The 15,083-nt window shown below is 40.1% G+C and overlaps 1 protein-coding gene across 1 annotated transcript; it reads left to right on the top strand.

Annotated features, from left to right (window-relative positions):
- The first annotated feature begins 270 nt into the window (after nt 1-270).
- On the top strand, nt 271-2,711 carry LOC124165290 (cuticle protein 21-like). The gene is made up of 2 exons (XM_046542632.1): nt 271-353; nt 1,599-2,711. Exons 1-2 carry the CDS (start codon nt 339-341, stop codon nt 2,277-2,279), a joined length of 696 nt encoding a protein of 231 aa, XP_046398588.1. The 5' UTR covers nt 271-338; the 3' UTR covers nt 2,280-2,711.
- The last annotated feature ends 12,372 nt before the right edge of the window (nt 2,712-15,083 follow it).

Here is a 15,083-nt window from a genome sequence, read left to right as displayed (position 1 = left end):
ACCCTGCAGACCATCACTTCCTTCTCCTCCCGCTCTCCACGCCCCCCGCAAACTGGAGTGAGAAACACCGCCTTCAAGCAGCGCGGCCCGCTTCGCTTTTTTCTCTCTCTCTCTCTCGCGTACCCCACACCACCACTGCCGCCGCTTTTTTCGTCTTATTGGGTCACATGTGAGAGAGCAGTGGCTCGCTTAATCCTGACGCCCCGCGGGCCCTCGTCCGGGGGGTTTGTCTTGTATAAAAGCGAGAGTCACCCCCGGCTCAACTATCACTCATCAACCGGAGACCGTGCTAGGAAGTTCAGGAAGCCGAACGCCGACAAGCATTTTAAACCAGAGCGATGGCTTTAGTCAGAGTAAGTGGTGCCTCTCAATGGATTACTCCCACCTGCAGATGGCCCTACGGTGCTGAGGGTTGTGAGACCAGGGTCTGGTGTGGCTGCCCTGAACAGGGTCCAGCCTGTCGAAGAGCCGAGCGACTCGTGTGCACCGATGTAGCAGATCTCCCGAGTCTTTTCTCCGGGGTTTTGGTGTTGGTAGTCGTGGGGATAATTCAGGGCCTGTTGTAGTTACATTTTGTCATCATTTTTATGGGAAGTCATCTTCGCTAATCATAGAATAGTACCTTTTGGTTTATAAAAAAAGATTTTACGTAATTTTTAACACCAACTCTTTTTATGCTCTATTATTATTTATTTCCTTGCTCAGTGTTTCGCTTAAGAGACATTCTAAATAGTGAAAAATGCATATTTTTATGTAAATTGTGCACTCTACCTTATTCAGCGTTAGTTATTATTTGTTTTCTCGTTTAGTTCTTCTTCCAAAAAACATTCAATGCAATCAAAATTTTAAACTTTTTATTGATGACTTCATAGAGTATAATAAGTTGTTTTGAACGATACTTTTTAATTTTTGTTTATCAAAGAGGCTTATCAATTTTCTCAGTCCAGCTATGGCAGCTATGGTTTAGTTTAATGTTCAACTAAAGGTATTCGTATGGGAAGCTTTAATTTAAGGAAGTGTAAAATTAGTTCATTTTTTGTATTTAAAGTTCAAGTTAGCGAAAATGAATTTTTAAATCTACTTCAAGGTTCAAATATATATTTTTATCGCTTTTATACAATCGTTGCTATTCTATCTCAACTATGGCCTATTAATTAATCAATTGTAACGATATTTATGAAATTAATCTTTGATAACTCCATTCACGATATATTTTCGTAGTACTTACAGTATGACTATAACTGGCTGTATGATACACTCGTTCTGAGAGTTCAAATTTATTTTATTTTGCCTTTAGTCTGTGGTTTATTTTACAGTTTCACTTTTTCATTACTTTTACTCTTTAAAATGTTTTTAATATTTTATATTCGAATTTTAATTACTCGGAGAACAGGTGGCTTGAGTCATCGACCCTCACTTCATTGTTTTTTTAGCAATATCGTACGAGAATGTTTAATCTAATTCCGATAAAATATTTATTTCGTAAATATTACGGCAACAATACCCTTATTGTCTCAGTTTATCCAATTGTCGGATTGCATCTTGCGGATGGAACTCTGACCTTCGACAGAAATTCTCATTCTTTGTGATGCTTTCAGGTCTTGACCTTCGCTGCCCTTGTGGCACTCACCCAAGCCATTTCTGTCCCCGTAAACCACGGCTATGGTTACGCCGCTTATGCACCCAGAGTTGTAGCTGCCCCTGCTTATGCACCCGCTCGAGTTGCCTACGCCGCCCCTGCGCGAGTGGCCTACGCCGCCCCTGCTCGTGTCGCCTATGCTGCCCCCGCCTACGCTGCTCCCGCCTACGCCCACGCTGCGCCAGTCGTGGCTCATGCTGCGCCAGTTATCGCCCACGCTGCGCCAGTGGCCTACGCCGCCCCCGTCGCCAAGGCTGTCGTCGCTGAACCCTACTCCGTTCCCCAATACTCCTTCTCTTACGGAGTAAATGACGCTCACACTGGTGACCACAAGAGCCAGCACGAAACCCGCCAAGGAGACGTCGTCCAGGGATCCTACAGCCTTGTTGAGCCCGATGGTACCCACAGGCAGGTCGACTACACCGCTGACCCCGTCAACGGATTCAACGCGGTGGTCCACCGCCAGCCTGCCGTAGTTAAGGCTGCCGTCGCCGCACCCGTCGCCTACGCCGCACCAGCCATCGCCAAGGTGGCCGCACCCGTGGCTTACGCCGCACCCTTGAGGGCTGCTTACGCCGCGCCCGCTGCCCACTACGCCGCGCCTGCTGCCCACTACGCCGCACCCGCCTACTACCACTAAACACTCCATTCCAGAAGTACCTTTTTTCCCTCCCTCGAGAAGGCTGAATCATATCATGGCGCGAGTTGTAATGTGAAAGCATTGTCATACTCTGCGCTTCAAACTCCCGAAGAGTCGTAGGAATGTAGCTGACAGCAAACTACCCCAGGTTTTCTTGCCTTGCATTGGGCTACCCCCGGGAGATCCTTGAAATGGGTGTAACTTGAACTTCACAGTGCCCAAGGGTCACGTTTCGTGGCTTTTTTAGGGCTTGGATTGAAGAAGAAGTTGCAATTTATGTGATCTCTGAAACGTGTTGAGGTGCTTACCTCATGTACTCATCACATCCTTCCATTAAATACCTCCTTGTATATTCTCCCTAGCGTGCCACCTATGGGCTTCGTATTTGAAGTCTTATTTGTATATTTATCTCTTGAAATAAAGAAATTATACGAAAAATCTCATCTTTTTCTTAGAAAAAATTACCTACCTTATTTATATTAACTTAAAAATAATTCAATTTTCGGTTCGTGTTCTATGGAGACTTCAACGCTTTCAGAGTAAAAGCCATGTTAAGGCGCTTAGCTCTTGCTCTCTAGATATTTTACAATTGACCTACTTATACATCCTTTCTTTAACATCTCACCCTCTCTATCCCTCTTAATTACTTTAAAATACTGCTCTTATTTGAATATTTACGTAATTTTTTAGTTACCTGAGGGAATATATAATTACTGACTCAACTAAAAAAATAATTCGAAAAAAAAGTGTAAATGTGTCAATAGCATCCTTTGCAAAATTTTCACTCTATATTCATGTATTTTTATCTAATTGTTCACGGTTTATTTTATAGCAAAAAATTATTTCCAGTTTAAAGGCCTTACTTAATTTTGTTGCAAGGCTGTTACGCTAGATCGAGCAGGAGAATCTACTCTTTATTGCGCGTCTGTTACATCTGTGTCAAGTTCATGTTACGATCCAGTTATGTTAGTAAGAGGACTCCTCTGTTATTTCGTTTTCCTCCTATTTTCTAGTTCCCACCGTATAGTCGTGTATAATTTAAGCTCTCGTAATCGACTATAAACCAACACGCTCCTCGCAGTCAGCTCTTTCCATTGTTGGAAGTCGATTATGCGGCTGTGAGGGGATAGAAATCTATGACGATTCTTTTTTTTTTCTTCCTACTTGCTGCGAAACCCGCTCAACTCCTGTCTCCTTGGTCACTTATCGTCCCCTAAATCTCTGCTCATTGTTCTTCGTCCTAACCGCTTTTTCACGTACCGTAAACAGAAACCGTCCGGATATCTCGCGTTCTAATCCTTTCTCACTCGTCTCCAACTATGGACACCCGTTGCAAAACGTGTCAAGAAAATGCGAGCGACCTTACTGAAAATATTTTCCCTCGCCTCTAACCGCTCCATTTGCTTAAAAACATTTCGTCAAGCCCATTAATGTAGAAAATCCTGGGTTTTCCATCAGGGTAGGTTTCCGCATATGAGCGGGTGATTTTTCTCTGTGTGGCTCTTAAGTATTTGATAATTTTTGTATCCACTAAGCTATTTTTATATGGTACGGAGTAATCAAACGTTAAGAATAAATTTTGGTCGTACTAGAGTTAGTCAAAGTTTCATTAGTATGCGTCGTTACAAAAAGTGGCATTGTTTATAACATCAGAGGTGAACCCTAATTCATCCCCCTAAAATTAATTTGTCTTTTGTAGTAGAAATCCATAATCTTTGTAACAGATACTCAGCCAAGTTGTCCTCGTAAAAAATTAATCTATATTTTCTCTACGTGAGGTGTCTTGTCAGGGTCACTTGTGCCTGGCAATGGTCAATCTTTTCACTATGCAAATAGCTGTTGACCGCATTGCCATATTAATTCACGCTCGGCGAATCACTTATGCGTTAAGTTTCTCAGTATGCTGCTTCCTCTCTACAATAGTCTCCAGGCTAACTTATTATGCATAAAGGCCATTCATCCAAGTTTTGCTATTGCTCTTCATTCATATATCAGACACTTTTCAACATTTGTATGATTCTTTTGTTAGAGGTGACTGAAATGAAGAAATGGTCGCTACATAATGTTAGAAATTTCCGACTAAAGATAGTGAAAACCCGATTAAAATTCTTTTGAACGGGGTAAATTGACTAAGAATGATTTTTTTTAAAGTATCAGGAAGTTTCGATGATTTAAAAAGTGAAATTTGAGATGGTGAGTGTAATGTCACCAGTTAATATACTTGTCATCGTATTGAATTGTGTTCGACACAATTAAAATTTACGTAAATTGACGTGGTAATGGAGTGGATAACTTGAGGAAAGCCTCTACCAGTTGACAACTGCTAACATTCACGTAACTAGCCTCGGCATGGCCTTTAGTTGTGAGTTCTCCTTTTTTTTCAATCCAGTGCCTGCCATATACCAAGTAGGTGTAGAGTAGACCCTTGTGAGCATCCACGGGAACGTACCTATGTCTCAAATCTGATTTTTTTCCTTCAGGAAAATACAGAAATAATTTTTCATTTAGAAAATGAAATCATGCGAATATTTTATGCCATTTTCACGGAAAATTTCTAGGGGATAGTAGTTAAAGTTTAAAATCGGCTATTGTACATGTTTTGAAATTTTTTATGGACTGCATGAATTATAAAATATTAATACTCCAGGAAAAAGACCGATTGTGTGCCACCGGTCGAACGATAGTGATAGGTCCTCTCAACTTGGCGTTTCTACTTAGAAGTTTTGGACTGTTTTAAGCGAGATTTATTTGTATTCACACGTGGAGAGCGAAATAATTTGAGTGTCATGATAAATGTTTGCCCAGAAACTCCTTTTCAACCCCCGATTGACTATATTTTGTCACGCTTATTCACAGCCGTGTTAATATCACACATTAAGGGCATGGGGGATGATCCTTTTCCTAAATACCTCGCACTTTCAGAGCTGTAATTTGGAAGTGTTAGACTTCAAAAAAGAGACAAAATACGACCAGTGAGGGTAGAAAAGGGTTCTTTGGGTATGTATTGATCATGACTCTCAAATTTTTCGCCCTCCACGTGTGAAGACAAATAAATCTCTCTTCAAGCTGTCCAAAACTTCGATGTCGAAACGCCGACTTGAGAGGGCGCGTCACAACGCTAGACCGCTGGTCGTATTTATTTTCCTACTGAGCATTGGTTTAACCACTAACAAGGTTTAAATCCGTTAATTTTGCTGAAAAGCGTATAAGATGTCATAGCTTAGCAAGGGGACGACGTAGGAAAATTTTATCGGCCTTGCGATTCAAAGACAAAAACGTATTGTCGAATATTAATACATATTATACTACTATTTTACAACTTATGCAGTCAATATAACATTTCAAAGCATGGCGAGTGGACTCTTTTCAAATTTAACCACTATCTTAACTTTGCTACTTCAATTTGCCGGCCTCGGTGGCGCCGGGGTTAATTAAAGTCCCTGATTGCTAACCTAGAGGTCGTGGGTTCGAATCCCGCCTGGGTCCAGGGCATAGTTGTCAAATAAGTTAATTGTAAGAGAGGATTATCTAAGTAGTCCTAAATTCAGTTGTGAAATAAAGACGACATTATTGTTATCATTATTATTATCTTACACGGGGTGAGCTCTAGCCTCACCCACCCAAACCAACCTTTCGGTTTGAATCACTTGAGTGAGTGAGAGTGATTGGCCACCTTTATCCCGCAATCCTTCCCGTCATGCAATTGAAATGCTCTTCGCGTCCGTTCGTCCTCATCCGTGGTTCTCCCAACGGCGTCGTAGCAGGACGGGTCACGTCTCGTCTTATGGCCCCTCCTCATCGCACAGCTCCGCCCCCCAGTGGTCGTCGTCGGCCGCCCGGGGCGCGTGCCCTGCGTAGTAAAATGAGGCGGTGTCCGTTGCATCGTGGGAGGAAGTGAAAGGACTTTCGCTTTCCGCGCGCCCCCAAACTGTGACGAAACCTTTTCTCTTCACTCGCTCTTTTTGCATGCAATAACGTGTGAGAGATAAACGTATTATACAGGCGAGTGTGTGTGTTTCGTGGTTTATTTTCTTCCTCGCCCGCCCGTTTATTGTGAACATGCGTGTATCCCTTTCTCTTACTCTACCGTAATTGGTCAGTGGTCCCTTCTGCGGACCGGTCCCAAAACTGTGTCGCCTTAATTTCCCTTGCCTTATCGTTGCTGCCGGAACGGTTTCTTTTCAATTTAAAATATCGGGTGTAGCAGGTATGTTTGGGTGATTTGAAAAAATATTTTCCAACGTTCGGCATTTTTTAACTCTTTTTTCAGGGCTATATAAAAAAAACCGTATGAGGGTAATATTAAGGCGGTAAAGAGTAAGTAGAACACTGTCAAGTTTCCACTTCCTTTTAATTTAATGAACATTAACCAAGTTTGATTGAAATGAGGAAATCCGCAATAATAAAATATGCTATGAATAACAAGCAGAAAAAGCGTAAAATGGATAAGTTCAAATTTCGTACATTACATAGCATAGTTATGTACCAAAATGAGGATCTTCAAAGGATATACCCAAACATACATACCGCGGATCCTTTGGTAAGTAGAAAAGCAATATCTTTGCCAGAACGCCAATTTCCAGATATTTACATACATTACACAGAAGGATATTAAACTGTGGTATCTTCCTGCTCGATCTCTTGATTTATAAATTCGTTAAAAATATCGAGTTCGGAACTTCATTTATTCTATCTTCAGGGCTTCACAGAAAGAATAATATGATGGCATAACAACTACATACAGCTTATTTATCAAAACTGATACAATTTTTGTGGTAGTACGTACTTATCCAAGAATATGTTACATGGGTACACCATTACTGATACTTCATATTTGGGTGAATCCCTCACTCATACCGAAAGGGACCTCTTTGATGGTTCTCAAAGGCATGTTTTTAAAGGTATTTTTTTTTGTTTTATTATTATATTTATTCCACTATAACTGCTGGAAGATTCATCCAAGTATGAAGTAGCAATAATGATGCACCCGTGCAAAAAATTCTAGGATAATTATCCAACGTACAATTGCATCAATTTTGTTAAATAAGGTATGGGATGTATGTGTTGCACTGTTGCACCCTCATATGATTCTTTCTATGAAGAGACCTGAAGATGGAATTCATTAAAGTCTAAAACGTTGGCAAAGACTGATTTTTTAATCGCCCACACTGTCGACCTACGCTCCATATTTTTTATGAATTTATAAATTAAGAGGTCGAGACGGAAGACGCTGTAGTTTCATTCCCTTCAGGTAATGCATGTAAAAAAATGGGAGCATGGTGTTCTTGCAAAGTGAGTGTTTTCCTACCTATCGATGGGTCCCGGGTTCATGCTTGGGTGTAGCCTTCTAAGACCTTTTCGGTACATAATAATGTAGCGCATTTTACGTATAATGAAATTATACATTTTACTTTTTTGCTTCTTCTTATTTACATAAAATGGCGAATTTTCTCATTTCAACCAAAGTTGGTTAATTATCATTAAATTAAAAAGGAGTAGAAACTGTTTAGAACTCTACTTATAATTTGCTGCCTAAACATTACGTAGAGTGCATATCTAAACACTCAATGGCTCAATAAAGTTGGTTAAGTACGTTTTAAAGAGTTTGTAAATTTTAAAAGTCTACAGAAGCATGTAAGAAAAACCTTCAGCGTAAATTATGATACCTATAATGTTAGATGGATAACGGGTTCATATTTATGTGGAGTCTTTCAGTACGCTCAAAATAAAAAAAATATACACTAAGCGAGTTATTTCAGGGAAAGAAGGGTTGAAATCTACCGAAGTATAAACCTTCAGCTAATTTATGAGATGTAATCTACATAATACCCCGCAAGCCGCCTTAAAGGCGTGTGGCAGTGGGTGTTAGGACATCAGCCGTCTATGCAGAAAAAAATGAAGTGCTCTAACGAAGTTGGGTCTAGCATTTATTAAAGTCCTTTATGGTTCGGGGGAAAACGAATTCCCATAATATCCGTTCGGCAAAACATCTCTCTTAATTTATCGCCTCTATCGGACCTGGAAATATAGTGTGGCTGTAATATTATGTTCCCTGTGTCGCTCTTAAAGATATCCATTTTCAATTGTTCAAGCAATCTAAGTAATCTGATGGGTCACGGGTTGAAACCTATGTGCAGTCTTTCAATACGTTCAAAACAAAAATATAAACTGTGCTTGTTATTTCAGGGAAATAAAGGTTTAGCCTTACCATCATATATTGAAGAATGAACCGGTGGTGACTGAGTGACAAATGAGAAATGACGTGCGTATTAGCGCAAGGACTTTCCGCACACAATGCCGGATCTAGCAGCTTCAAGAATCAGGTGAGATGTCACCTCCATCGTCTCCCAACCTTCTAAGGGGTTTAATGAGGTGCTCGGCGGAAACTGGGGCGTGGATGCGTGGTTTGCGCCCCCTCGCGGCTTCGTGCACGCTGCGAACAAAGGAGAAGAGACACGCGTTCGCTCGAGTAGAGCGTTCACGCGACGGATTATAGTTACCTGCCTAGATAGCCTGGGCAATAGACACCAACCGCACGAGAACTGCGGTGACCGGAAATAATTTCTTATGGCATTTCAGATTATATATGAGATACTGCGCTCTTTTAAAAGAATTGCAGAATATTATATGTACGGTAGTGAAATCTGTTGCAAAATAATAACACATGTGGTATTGGAAGAGAGATGAAGTTGATTTACGGAATACATATTATGTTCTTTATTCAGCTGTCAATGAAAAGAAAGTTTGTTGGCTTTTGAGTGGTATAATGAAGTTTATTTTACAACTGGAATTTTTACTATTATCTCATTTTATCGTTAGAGAAAATGAGATCATTATAAAAATTCCGGTTTTCGCATTCTCTTCTTCTAAAACATTAAATTTGTCTCAAGTATTGATAACTCGGGACTAATCTGAACCTTAAAGCAATGAACTAGTTTTGTACAAAGCGAAATATTTACGCCGGTTAAAACTCAAATGTCAGTGCCATTAGAAATACACAATTTTTAATGAGTCAGAATATGCGATAAATTTTCTCCTTAGTAAATATACTTTTGTTTCAGTGTGAATATATATTTTTATGTGAGTACGAAATATTTTCGCTTTTACGACTGTGAAAAGATATTACTGATTAAATTTCATTTCAAATTACAGTTCTTATGAGATTGTATATGTGTTCAATTAGAAATCTAAGTTTTGTTTTACATTATGAAAATTATATTGCATTGATTTTACAACCATGGTTTTTTAATGATCAATTTTAGCCCTAATGACACAATACCTCTATATAGAGGTAAAAAATTAATATCTTCGTAAACTTATTCACGTTATAGAGGTCGTCGGTAGGTTAATTACCGAGGTATGGCTGTATTGGTTTCGTCACGGCTGTTATCTCCAATTTTCCATGTCTCCTGGAGAGCTGCATTCTAGACATTACTGCATGAATAACGTGTCGACCTCGCCCTATGACTGCAATCGTTCAAGTCGGGTTTCAACATCTGGGGCAGCACTCAAATGCCCTAGGCAGCGTGAATAGCGTACCAAATGACTTCATTCGCCCTAATATATAGTGATAAATATATCTTTTGCAATTATTGTTGGTCGAAGTAAAAAGAAATATATTCTAAACTATGATTGCAATAGGTATATAATGGCGTAAGAATTTACATTATATGAGTATTCGCAATTACTGATGGTCAGAGAGAGGTGGGGGCACGAAAGTCAGTCAGAAAGTCAGAGAGAGTGTAATATCTAATTATGTTTGCCCTAAGATGTTTTTAGTATTGCAAGGAATATAAGTTACAAGACTTAAAAAACATTTTAAGAGAGCTCATCACTCTTTCCCAACGGGTGATATTTTTCGCGACGAATTACTTGTTTAAAATTCACATTATCATCTTGAAATTTTCAGGGTGCTGGTAATAGAACTTTGTCAACCATTGAATTCCTCTAAATATTAACGTTTTATGCCTGATAAAATGCTGAAATTAAGCCTTGAATTTAATATGCTGGCAAATTTTGACTAAGGTCTACTCGTTATGCCTCAAATAATTCAAGATAGTGAGCGCTTTTTTTTAAGTAATGAGTAATTCCTTGCAAACAAAGACTGTTCTGACAGGGGTGATTCCTCCCCTTAAAGCCAATAAGAAGGTGGAAGAAATTTGGGCTGGAATGATGCTGCTGTTAAATAAAATGCCTTTAAGTTCACGTTTACTTCGTGAAAAGTACAGAGAGTAAAATTTATGCATTCATCACCTTTCGTCGGGCAATGATCAGCATTTAATTCAACAACCTGAGGCAAAATTAGGTTATTCAATTGTATTGGTGGTTAGAGTTGTCTTACTTATACTGGTCTTCTTCTTTTATCTTTTTTTGAATAATTTTTTGCAGAAATATTTTTTCGGATTTTTCAATCACGAAATTTTCGGCGTCAAATTTTTCGAGAAAGAATTAACGTAAGCTTATGTTTGAGGCCTTATTGTATGCTAAATGTATTCTGAAAAATATCCTAAAATATAGCTAAAACATTTTTTGCGTGTGTGATGGCTTTATGAGCAGAGCATGAGATTACCGACCAAAATGATCTGGTTTCCATATCGGGAGAAGTCTTTTGATTCCCCAGCAAAGATCCTCACTGAGCTAAGCGTTGTAATCAAATGAGATAGCCCTCTTGCCTGAATGCGCGTAATTCACACAACTGTGTCTTTGTCCAGGGTCAACTCTAACCGTACCGATGGTGATGAATCTCCGAGTGTAGGCAATTTCCTGCATAATTAATAGCTCGTTTTCGACCCTATCAACTCATGCTAGAGCATTTTAATTTGCTACTTATCGTATCGTAATGGTTGGTGATGGTGACCCGCTGCGGAGGTATGGTCAAACTTTAAGACGTCTGTTGCAAATTTACCATTTTTTCCATCACTACCTCGTAATGAAATATGTCATACTTAGACTTCCTTTCACCATTTCTTTCTAAGCAACATCACAGTATTCGAATATCTAGTGGGGCGCTAATATATATGACATAATAATAGAGCCCCACTATATTTCCAGGCCCGACAGAAGCGATAAATTAAGAGACGCATTTTGCCGAACGGATAGATATGCAAATTCCTTTTTCCCCCGAACCGTTAAGGACTTAAAGAAATGCCAGTCGTAATTTCGTCAGAGCATTTCCTTTTTATGAGCAAATGGCTGGTGTCCTAACACCTCCTGCCACATGCCTTTTAGGCGGCTTACGGGATAGTATATAGATGTATTTATATTCGCGTTCTTTTCCATCTATCCCTGTTCATTTTTTATAAAATCATAATTGTCGTTATTTTACATTGTCAAATTGAATTTAAAAGTGGAGTACCATCTGGGTACTCATAAGATTTTGCTGAAGTGCATTTGGTACACTCATACCGCAGTAGTAATAGTACACCGTTAGGGAGCCTCCCGAGAGGCAATGAAGAGTAAAGTTTCTATCTATTTTCAGGTCAAATGAAATCAATCTCTAGGTTTCATAAGGCTTTATGCAATCAACCCGTCAAAACTGGTCTCTCTACGTTGATTGTAGACTTGGAAGGGTAGTGCTGCCTAAGATACTAGGTTCAGTGAGAGTGAGTATAAGTTCAGATGATACGTGATCATATAATATCTATACATAGACCGTAGACGTTTTTATTCGGCTACTTATTGTCTCGAATGTATAATAAAAGGTCTCCCATGAATGATATCCACACGTTTTTAAAACTGAAGCCGGATTTCGATTGCTTCAGAATAAAACTAAATTTAACCGAGGCCAAGGGTTTTACTTTCGCTAATCATGGAACGCAATCTTAGGGAACATCCACTAATCACATCGGGCTGTCCTAATAACCCCTGCCACACGCATTTTAGGCGGCTTGTGGTGTAGTATATAGATGTAAAAAAAAATTTCTGTTAACACCTTTAGTCATTCCTTATTTCCCCGTGAAACTCGGATAACTTTGTCCGTCAGCGACGTGCGTGGCGACTTTTGTGAACCCATTTAAATTCGCGGTGGGTGACAGCACATTTAGAGGCCGACTTGAGGATCCTTTTTCGTAATATTCATGGAAAAAGCGATCAAACCTCCCATCCCTGGATGCATCGCGGCAAATGATCGCGAGAAACGATCATTGGCGCTATCGCTGGGAAGGGACGGGATAAATGATAGTGTCATTTATGACTTAAGGAAAAGTGTCTGCGCGACGTCATATCAATTCAGTCCTCCATTTTCCCAAGCAAGTTCCTCCAGATCGTTGATGTCCCTAGTCCTTGAGTCCTTCTTTATCTACCCCAACAAACTATTTCTTTTTTCGCCTAGTTTTAGCTAGTCATGGAACCCAATCATAGGGAACATCCACTAATCACATCGGGCTTCTCCCCTGAGCAATCCTATATGAACGTGGCTGTTCGATCCCAGCAAAACCACTGCTCTTTACCTCCGAGGTGCGTTCGCTGCGGTCCGGACCATTTCAGCAATGATTGTGCTAAGCCTAAAGAACTGCCGGCTAAATGTGCCTTGTGTGATGACGCCCATCCTGCCAACTATCGCGGCTGCATCAAGCACAAGGAGACAGAAGCGGCAATGGCCGCACGACGAGCCGCTGTCTTTCAAAACCCTGCTCCCCTTACTAGATCATTCGCCGCTACCGCAAACCCTGACTCCTTCCCTTCCCTACCAACCAAACAACCTTCCTCTGTTCCTCCCGCCAACGTAAACCAAGACCTCTTTTCATGGTTCTTAGGCATCAATTACATTTAAATTCTCTAACTTCGATAGCCGAAAAAAATCGTTTCTACTGTCATAACTGCTCATTATCCATTCCCAGGCTACAGGGCTATATTAAAACTTTTACAGATATTTTATAAAATACAATTAACACTATCTTAATTATATTCCCGACTATGTGCCTTTCGTATGTCTTACCGTCTTCCAATAACAGGTTATTAATGGTTTTAAATTGATCTTGCTTTTCAAGACAATTATTATTCCATTACCTGCAAATGGAATTCCAAATGTGACAAAAAATAATACAATAAATATATCTTTTGCTGCTTGCAAAGCACATGTTACTCTCTAAGCAAAAGAAAAAAATGATATAATTTAATTTAAATAAATTTGTTAAAAAATGTTTCACAATCTTTCGTTTTCTACACAAACAATCATTTACACAGACAACGATACACATGCGCCAATTTTTATTAACTTCTTTTGTAAACTGGCTGGTTGTGGTGAGTTTTGTTGTCACAGGTACAACAATAGTACACGCGCCTTCGGCGGTGACAATTAGTGACGTCCCTGCATCAGACTGCTCTGATAAGATGAATACCGTGCTCTTCAAAACGTTGCCGACGATCAGTGGCGGAACCAGAGAGGGGCCAGGGGAAGCTATAGTCCTGGGGTATCCAATTTAAACTAGATAAAAATAATAATATTTTTTTTCAGTTTTCGAATATATGCAGGGGAGTAGAGCCGTTTTGGACTTTTTATGATAAGGAATAAAAACTTAATGCGTTATAGAAACTGACCGTGAGGTAAAATTACAAAAAAATGTATATTATTGTTTGTTTTAAAAACTTAATTTTTTGGAAAAGTGTATCTTATTTCCAAGAAGAAGGATGAATGTTCACATCTACCGATTAAAAATTCAAATCGCGTTTTCTACGAGGTAGAATTACATCCAGAAAACAGGGGTTTTATTGTTTTTTTGAGCGCCAATTACTAATTAAATAATGCTTTTCAAAAAAAAATTTTCACTTGCCGATAGCAATAATCTTAGCTTAAACCATATGGAAAACAAGTTCTCTCTAGAGTGTATACTAAGTAAGCGAGCAAATTGCGAGCAAACTAAAGTCTGCGGAACCGTTTTTCGTGGAGGTACAGAACGCCCTTAAATTGCTGTTACAATCCTTGAAATTCTCAAAATTTTCGTAACCTTCCGAGCCCCCTCTACTGCTTCGAGGTTGGCCCCCAGACCTCCAACCAAGCGCCCAAATCCTGAATCCGCCACTGGGGACGACGGAGTTTTTAACCTGAGCAGAAGCCCGAGAAAAATTCAGTGCTCACGTACGTCGGGAAGGTGTTCTTTCATAGCAAAGAGTTCTTACATGTATCGATGATATCCACCACTCCAAAAGACCTCAGCCTACCCTTGACAGTATAATTAATAGTAGCGGGCGTAACTTGGTGGAAATCCATAATCGCAGGAATAGAAGGATCAACAACCTTGCTATTTCCACATAGTAATTTATTGACACCGACCATGGTTTCGTTACAGAGTAACATTATCAAGGTGTTTTCACCTTGATAATGTTACTTTGTAGCGAGACCATGGTGAAAGTAATAGCAAAGTTGTTGATCCATCTATTCCTGCCACCCTTGAAAGATTTCCTGGTGACCTTTCAACTTCGCCTTAGTGAAGACCTCGTGAGTTCCTCACCTCATCTGGGATGAAAGCGGTCCGCGAAGTTTCACGGTTGGATCGCCAATCTGCCGAGAGGGGCCTTTCCATCTGTGACCTTCACCGTGACACGGAGCGTCGTGACCTCCGCTGCGGCTCCCTCTCCCACGAAGAATCTGGCTGGTCTTCATCCTCCTCGTACTCCAGCTTCATTATTACTTTCGCCCGCACGTTTCGAAATGTGAGACTCGTCTTCTCAGATGGTGGGCGACCAACGTCTCTCACACTCAAGGACGCGCGAGCGGTTCCTAGCAATCCAAAACAATAACCCAGGGCAATGCCTAAATTTTCAAGGTGATGGCGTGAATTGTAAACGACTACATTGCCGGCAACA

Source organism: Ischnura elegans, chromosome 9 (assembly GCF_921293095.1).
Source record: "Ischnura elegans chromosome 9, ioIscEleg1.1, whole genome shotgun sequence".
In the NCBI taxonomy this organism is placed as follows: domain Eukaryota; kingdom Metazoa; phylum Arthropoda; class Insecta; order Odonata; family Coenagrionidae; genus Ischnura; species Ischnura elegans.
Note: the sequence above shows the minus strand (reverse complement) of the source record. Positions and strands in the feature narration are given on the sequence as shown.